Raw genomic sequence first — 9,249 nt, 5'->3', positions numbered from 1 at the left:
CTCTAGGTCCTTCACTCTTAATGTTCTAAAAAATAAAATAAAATCTCATAATTTGTGTGCTAGGATGGTGCAATGATAAATCTTCCCAGTGCATCGATACCATGAACAAATATATACAATTGAAATAGCTCACAACAAGATAAGGCACACACATGCTTAGAGCTCACCGTACTATTCTCTCTATTATTAACACACAATAGAATGATATAATACAAGCCCCACACACCACACTATCCTAACCACGTCTAATTGTGGTTATAGATTATTAGCATGTACTTGGCAATGTCAACCAAAAATTTATCACGCTTCATGTTTTGTGTTTGCCAAGTTGGTTGCTCTTACAAGAGATGATGGTGAGTGGCTTGAGTGATGTGTGCAAGGGAAGGAGATTGTGTGCAAGGGAGTCGTACAAGATGGTTGTGAGCTAGAAGAGGAGGATAGGACGCGGCAACAATGGTGAAGAAGAGAAGGTTATGGTGGGCTCCAAGTGGGGAAGGGGGGGTTAGTGAAGTCTTGAATGTAAGAAACCACAAAGATGAAACTCCCATTAAATATTGCAATATTGTGCTAGAGCCTCCACCAAATGCAAAGTGAGACAATCAAAGGAATCAACCCCTTTTATATGACGAGCCATGTACAACTCCCATGTCAAGGAAGTACATTTGAAACTTGTGGGGTGTCCCAAGTCCTATAATGTCCTTTGCATGGTTGTGTTTCCTAGGTCTAGCTTGTGTACCAAAATGGGGTCTACAAAATCTGGTAAAATGAACCTCTATCCATGCATTTTACCACCCAATTTGGAGTACTCATAATGTCCTCATATGGAGGCATGTAAAGGCAATTGCCCAATGGACTCGGCATATTTAGACATCTCAAGGGTGGAAAATATCAAGGTTAATGTGTACAAGCATGTCCCTATGGGAGGCATAGTCGCAACTACATGTATCTAGCCTCCTCATTCTTCCTCAACGCTGTAAGGATTCTACATAGGTGTGGTGCAAGTAGGACAATGACTTCTCTAGATCCCTCCACCCCTCTAGATGTTCTAGTCTCTTGTGTGTACACTACTCATATCCAACTACCTATGGTAACCCTCTCTCAAGGCTTTGATGTCTCTATATAGAAGATAATGTATTTACCACTAAAAGTCTCTACAAAGCCTCCAAGATCTAACCAATGTGCCATTGCAATTGCAAGTGGCCATATTTAGTCCTTTAATTATCTCATAGACCCCACCCTATCAAATGGGCCATCTCCCTATTATGATGACCCAGCCATCATGATAGACAACCCATTTCCCTACTTTGCAAGCCTCATGAACTTGTATCTTGACAACCTTCCTTGCAAAGGGGAAAGCTCATCCCCTATATAGATATGGGTGTCTTTCAAGGCAGCCTGTTTTTCCATGAAGGCCTCACTCACAAGAGCATCTTTCAATGAATGGAGAGAGAGAGAGAGAGAGAGAGAGAGAGAGAGAGAGAGAGAAGCTCTCATCACACTCACATGTAGATTTTTCTCTTCCTTCTCTCTCTCAACCCACATAACACACGACACAAAAGGGGAAGACCATTCTATCAAACATAAAAATGATACATACATGACCAATAGAACTCATTCTATTTTAGAACCTTTTAGGAAGCGCTGTCCCACCCTCTTATAGAGAGAATGAACACTATGTTCTCATGTGGTGGTTTGGTTTTTCAACAAAAGATGTGACACTCAAAAAAATGGCTTCATCCTAGATTTCATTAGAGACAACTTGCAAACTCACTTACATTCATGTGTGTGTGTGTGTGTGCGTGTGTGTGTGTGTGTGTGTGTGTGCTTACATTCTGAAGCATTGCAAAGACTCTGTACATAAAATGGAGACTTTTGTGGCACTATGTACATAAAATGCAGCCTGATATTGTCTGTTTACAAGAGCACAATCAACATTCCATGGTAGGTCAGCATGGATATTTTAGTGGCTATGACATATTTTATGCTGGCACCTCCACTTATTCAGGGGTATGTATTCTGGCTAGACATGAGTTGCAGCCTCAGTTAGCTTTTAATGACAGTAGTGGCAGATGGTTGGTTATACAATGCAATGTCAATGGGGATATACTTGAGTTTGCCTCTGTATATGCTTCGCAGACCTCTGCCATGAGGGCTTCTTTATGGGACTCCTTATCCAGATATCCATGGAGGTCCAATGCATTCATCTGTGGAGATTTTAACAATTCCCCTCTGCCAAGAGATAACACTACTTCTAAATCTCACATGTTATCTTTGGAAAGGCAGCAATGGGAGAGTATGCTTCTTGCGGTGCAGGCTGAAGACTTATGGCTGCTCCTCCAGGAAACCTTGCCCGGATACACTTTTCATCACAATGCATTCACCACATACTGGGCAAGGTTAGACAGATGGTACCTCTTTTATCCTCATCAATTTGCAGATTTCAGTCCTCATCTCTCCATTGACTTTTCCCTGGGATTATCAGATCATGCTCCGCTTTGGATGGATTTACACATTGGCCTGCCTTTGGATGATTTGCCTTCCCATTCTAGCAGGCTACTGCATGTAAATCAGGCCTATTTAAGGCACCAACATTTCCAGCAAATGATTAAACTTGCAATACAGCCTTTGTTTCAGCATGCCCAGGAGGATATCAATTATGCATGGGACAGCCTGGTTACCAGACTGCAGAATATCATTTGCAGCTATGGCAAGTGGTATATGTCTGAATGGAGAAATAAGATCAAAGAAGCAAAAAGGACAGCACAACAACTGACTGAATTTTCTCAGTCAAGACCTCTCTCTGAGGATGAACAGGAAGCTCTTTCACATGCTCATTTTCAATTGAATGCCAATGATCAGAGAAAATTGCATAAATGGCAGATCAGGGCGAGAACGAAGCCCCTCATGGATAAGGGCCTTTCATCCAAAGCTTTCTTTCAGGGCCTGCATGCTACTCGTAAGAAAAATTCATGCCTACGAGTTAGAAAGCTGGATGGCTCATGGACGCACTCTTTCTCTGATCTCCAAGATGAATGCCATAATTATTTTCAGAACATGTTCTCCCCTCCTGGCTCCCCATCAAATCAAATGATTGATGCTAGGACTGAATTCCTTCGACATGTCTCTGAAATAGTGGATAAGGATGTTGCTCTTACCATGGAGGGATCTTTCACTGCCACAGAGCTTGAGAATGCATTGTTTCACCTTAGCAGACATAAGTCTCCTGGTTGGGATGGCCTTACGGTGGAATTCTATATTGTCTTTTGGGATGACTTGAAAGAAGTCCTATTACAGATGATCAATGCAGCCTGGCAGGCAAACCAGATGCCACACTCATGGAAACATGGCATAGTAAAACTAGTGCCTAAAAAACATCTCTGTGATCATCTGTCGGATTGGAGGCCCATTACTTTGATGCCAGTAGTTTATAAGCTTATTGCAAAGATGATGGTGCACCGGCTGCATACGATATTGGATGTGGGTCTTCATCCTTATCAATATGGATTTATCCCGCGTAGACAAATCCATGATAACATTTCCAATGCCTTGACAGCAATTGAATATGCTAAGTACTCCCATCAAGATGTACTTATTTTGCAAGTGGATATTGCTAAGGCATTTGATACTGTTCACTGGGACTTCATCTCTCAAATTATGTTCAAACTTGGTTTTGGTCCCAAGATGGCAAATGCAGTATTTTGGCTCTACTCTGGATCTACCTCTCAGTGTATTTTGGGAAACCATCTCTCCCGCTCATGGACATTGGGTAGATCAGTACGACAGGGCTGCCCCCTTAGTGCTTTGCTATATGCCATTGTCACCCATCCCCTTCTAAAGTATCTTGATCATCTGACACATACAGGGCAGATGAAAGGGCTCACAATCCCTGGGGCATCATCCTTTTTGGCTCAAGCATATGCTGATGATTCCTTTTTCATGCCACAGAATTCACCCCAGGAAGTACATATGCTAATGACCACGCTTTCATTGTTTGGCTTGGCAGCTGGTCTGAATATTAATTTTGACAAATCTAAATTACTTCCTCTCAAACAATGTGATTGGCATTCTCTCCTTTGGCCTGGGCAAGTGGTGAATTCAAAAGATGCAGTCAGGCATTTGGGATATCCAATAGGATGGCATATTACTAGGAAGCAGCAGCTCAAATGGGTCTTACAAAGACTGCAACATAAATTGGATTTCTGGAAGATATCTACCTGGCCGCTTCATGTCAGGCTCAGAATAGTGCAGTCTATTGTAATGTCATATGTGCAATTTTATTTGCCATTGTTACATTGGTCCTCTCGGGATATTTCAGCCTTTATGTCACAAGCCATGGAAATACTCTGGAGAACAAAAGCGGCAGTGAAAGCATTAAGACTGATGAAGATGGAATTGTTGTGCTCCCCAAGGATGCATGGTGGTCTAAATATTCTAAATGTGCGGTATCATGTCCTTGCAAGGAAAATCACTATGCTGCATACTTTTTTCCGCCAACAACAGCCATGGACATGTATGCTTGCATCTATGTGTGTTAATATGAGGACTTCTGCTTATGGCCAATGGACTACTGATCCCTGGGAGGTTGTCATTGGGAGATTTGCAGGAAAGATACCAGGCTGCCCTTTCTCTACTGCTTTGATTTTGGACTGGAAACAGCTACTTTCAAAAGTTAAATGGGCTCCTAATAATTGCTCGGGGACAAATTCCATGAGACAGGAAAGTATTCATTGGAGTGCCATCTTTGACACTCCACTTGCCTTACAGGAACCGATCCGAGCATACAACCTCTCTAAATTGGGAATTCGGTATATACAAGATGTGGTGGATGATCAGGGATATGTTTTATCTTTTCCCCAGGCTATGGCTTCCTATCCTTTGGGAATGCATCACAGGACCATATGGAAGCAAATTGCTGATTTATTATTTCCTTTTCTACCAGTTCCTCCTATGGCTCCTATGGATCGGCTTATGGATTGGCAGCTGCTTTCCTCCACTACAGGCACTCATCCTGTTCCTCTCCCCGCTCTAACCTCCATTAAAGCCTATCATTTACTTCAGCCTGCTCCATGGATCCAGCAATATGGCAATTCTTTATGGCATATAAGGAAACCCCTTTCATGGTGGAGGAAGAATATTCGAATGATATGGAAAAGTAAAATGCCTTTGAAACAAAGACTTTTCCTCTGGAGATGTTTGACAGGTACATTGTCAGTGGGGGTTACACTTGCAAGACGCCATATTGCATCATCCACCTGTCTAAGATGTATGGCTCTTTCAGAGACAATTCCTCATTTGCTTTGGCATTGTCCTTGTTCTAGGATCCTCCTCAGGCGTATTTCTGATTATCTTTGCCTTCGCTTCCCAACTCATAGATTTGGGAAACATTTCTGGCTCTTTGGCAGACATCTCAGAACTTTGTCCCAATACTCACTTTTTCTATTTTGGGTGAGATATTGGGCCCTATGGACCATCTGGAGTGAACACAATTTTGCATATTTGGGAAGGCACAATCTCCAATCATATGAATCTTTCCGAGCCTCATTGCGACAGTCTGTATATGCTGCTTGCCTTGAGGGTGACATGGATGCATCTTGTATTCAGCTTTTCTTCGAGTGCTTTTGATCTTTGGATATTCTCCACTCTGGAGAATATGATTATGTAAACTTTCTTGTGTGCTTCCATTAGGCTCTCCTTTGGAGTCTAATGTCTTGTATATTGACTTTATGAAAATATAACAATTACTGGTTTTACTTAAAAAAAAAAGTGTGTGCTTACATTCATGTGTGTGTGTCCATGTCCATGTGCATGTGTTTTCCTAAGACAAATATCGGCCACATGATTGAGAAATGTTTGAGAGGAACTAAAGCCATTTATTTATGCGTGTGCATGTGTGTGAGTGTGTGTTTTCCTAAGATAAATAACGGAACTGTGCCGCATTAGAGAACATTGGGGGGATGTTAACACATGTTGGGTGAGGTAGCACATAGATAAGCCTTCTTGAACACATGATACAAGCACGACATAATCAGCTTTTGGATTTATTAATGCTTTAAGAGGAAGCACACCAACTCACCCCGACATTGAAAGATATCATTTGACAGGGAACACACCTACTTTGGTCTACACTCTGGTATATTTTCTTGGGTTTTACTTAAAATAAGCTGTAACATATTCTTGTGGGTAAGTAGGCGTATATCAACCACTTCAGAAGCTCGGATACCTTGTCCCAAACACTACTTTGCTACAGAGGAGAGTGACTTTTATTTCACTTATCACCCTGCCAAAGGCTTGTAAAGACAACTTACAGTGAGTGACATAAATCTAGGGTTTATAATAATTAGTACTTACATGAGGAAATATTATTGTATAGGAAGAAATATATTACCATCCTAAACATTTTGTATTATACTCTCATATATTTCTAAAGTCCACGCCTCACCATATCTTTTTATAGCCTTGCAAGACCTTTGATCTTGTCTTCACCAGCACCATGGCGAACAGGGAGTTCCAATTCATGCCCCTCTTCCTCCTTCAAAGGTGAGAAGTAGTAATCCACAATATTGGGTGTAACAAGCTCAAGAGTAGCTGGGTTCCACTGTCATGAAGGACAAGGAGACAATACAAGGACTTCAAGCTCCATTAATTGAGCAGTTTATTTGAAAAGAAGACATTTCCAGCGAAAGCAAGGCTTGGAACTGTAATTAACCACCACTTTTGGGTGGCATTAAAAGGACAACAGGGTATTTTTTTGTGTATGAGGAAGAAAGATGCATGCAGATCCTCTAAAAGCACATAGCAGGCACCCCTAATATTACATGAGCTAGTAAGAGCAATCTAGCAAGAAGAGAAAGATGAGTGGATAAAATCAGAGGTGGTACAAAGACAAGCATTTGATACTGGAGGTAGAGGCTAGCTATAGGAGTAAGGGACCAGAGCATAATAGAGGGTAGAATGGTGAAAAGGTACACCGTGAGAAACAAGAGTATGCCAAGTAGGCAACACATACTATCAATATTCTTTGCAAAGGATGTATTGAAATCAGGCCCTCTCAATCATTATGCAAAACTTAAAGACAAGGAAGGAGATCTCAGCCAGACAGATAAGGTCTCAAACATGCCTTTATGTGCCAGCAGAAAAATTGGAAGGTGCAAGAACTAGCTCATGGAATACTTTACCTTTGGGTTCTTGTCCTTATCCACCAAGATAGCCCGGGCACCCTGCAATATCCAAATGATAAAAAACATGACCCATAAAGTACAAAAAGAACGAGCAGAAAATTGGAGAACCTGTTTTTTTTTCCATTAAAAAAGTTGTTCTCATAAAGAGAGAATTGAAAGATTGGCCTTGCTCAAATAGCATTTCATTGGAAGCATCTGATCGATTTCCTACCAATTTGTGCAAGAAACTCTACGTAGCATAGTAGCATGCTGTCATGTGACAATGGTGGAGAGACCAGAGTTTGTGCCCAACACCAAGTTTGGTGCTACCCCAAGCCCCTGGTACTCACTTTCTCCAGGCCTCAAGAGAGGACTTTTTTATTGTCAAGGATTAAGACAGTGTTTGACAGCAAGTTTGGCACTACACCCAACCGGCAGACCTATCAACCTCCTCCACACTCCATATGAAATCTTGGCAAAAACGATCAGCCTTCACCTTCAGCTTATCCTTCCAAATAATATTCACGATACCCAGACAGGATTTCTTTAGGATCAGAGAATCCTAGATAGCACCTTCACTAGAGCAGCAACAGAGGGAGGTTTCGCAGGTGACAGGACTTGGGCATTCTCACCTTTGAGAAGGCCCAAGACTGGGGATTGGATGACCTTGAAAGGCCAAATGCTGTCGATGTGTTTGAGGAGTCTCTGCCTTCTACTCAACATCACATACGCAGGTTCAGGAGGAGTCTCTGATTCCAGCTGTGAGGGCTGCCTTCTTACTCTGAATATTTTCATGTTTGAGGCAGAAGCCATGAACAATTTTCTGGTAGCACAAACACGGTTGCAGGGATGGCAACTTCCTATCAAAAGCCCTCAGAAGTTCCTTGATTTAAAATATTGTAGTCTATCTCACCAGCATTAAGGGTAAGCAAAGGCCGTTTGTGCCTGCCACCACCAATATTTATTGCAGGGCCTTGGGTGCCAAGATTGATTGGGAAAGTCCTGTGGTAGGGAAGGATTTGGTCCATTGTCCAGGATCATTGATTCCATGGACCAAAGATGCCTTAGACTTTTAAGGGACTCCCTCCTTAGAAAGTAAAGAGCCCAGCCCAGGGACACCTCCCAGTTGACCATTAATAGTTTCTTTGAGGAACAGGACGACAGTATTTCGGGAGGCACCTGAGCCCACCAATCCACCCAGGATGACCAGATGCCACCTTGCACTGAGCCACGGCCTACCTCGACCCTCTGGAGTTCCCCTTGATCAGGCTCACCAGCTACAGTGCACTCGATGTCCACAAGGGCCTCGTCCACAACAACAGGGCCATACAGACATCTTCCCAGTAGCGGTGGACATGGAGAGTCTCTACGGTCATCGATTCCCCTATGTTGGACATCCTAGATGGATGAAGATGACACCACACCCACATTAGCCCTTTTTTGGAGATATATGTTTCACATGGTACACATGGTACCCACTATGAGGACGTATCTAGTTCACTTTTCTTTTGTTTCAACCATCATGTTGTCTCGTGGAACTATTGTAACACTTTTTTGTCTCATAGACCTTAAGATCTTTTGTAGACGTTTAATACAACTTTCTTTCATTTTTTGCTCTCATTCATTGCAACTAAATTTTATAGCACAAAAAAAACCACTTCTTATTCTCTTCAAAAATGTTGAGCATTAAAGGAAAATGTGATTATGTTACATGAACAAATAAATGATCGAAAAACATAGACTTTACCTCATAAAAGTCATTGGACAATTTTCGGTCAACACATCGCACCGTGAGTCTATATTCCCGCACAAGGCATTCACCTAGAGATTGGTGCCTACCTTCCCTTATCTGAGAGGGAAAAAATGAAGAGTTACCTGTACTTATCTTAGCCTTTAGAATGCACAAACAAAATCATGCCTATTCAACTGCTTAATACGCATGCATGATTTTTAAAACATGCTTTTCAACTCCTTCCTCTCCTCCCTCACCTCACACAAAAAATAAAAATTCTGACTATCCACTGAATATGTAATATGAGTCGGTGCACTGAACAAAACTACGGAAATGAGGCATAGTGAGGGCACAGTTATC

At 41.9% G+C, this 9,249-nt stretch overlaps 1 protein-coding gene across 1 annotated transcript in view; it reads right to left on the bottom strand.

Annotated features, from left to right (window-relative positions):
• Positions 1-6,011: 6,011 nt before the first annotated feature.
• Positions 6,012-9,249, bottom strand: part of LOC147619270 (3-hydroxyisobutyryl-CoA hydrolase 1-like) — a 72,354-nt gene continuing 69,116 nt past the window's right edge. Inside the window, exons 12-14 of the mRNA XM_086772928.1 lie at positions 8,905-9,006; positions 7,176-7,217; positions 6,012-6,595 (exon numbers count right to left, since the gene is read on the bottom strand). Of these exons, the coding sequence (XP_086629054.1) occupies positions 6,449-6,595; positions 7,176-7,217; positions 8,905-9,006 (291 nt within the window). The 3' untranslated portion in view covers positions 6,012-6,448. The remainder of the gene's footprint in view (positions 6,596-7,175; positions 7,218-8,904; positions 9,007-9,249) is intronic.

Source organism: Cibotium barometz, chromosome 33 (genome assembly GCF_041138505.1).
Source record: "Cibotium barometz isolate CiBa-2024 chromosome 33, ASM4113850v1, whole genome shotgun sequence".
NCBI lineage: Eukaryota > Viridiplantae > Streptophyta > Polypodiopsida > Cyatheales > Cibotiaceae > Cibotium > Cibotium barometz.
Note: the sequence above shows the minus strand (reverse complement) of the source record. Positions and strands in the feature narration are given on the sequence as shown.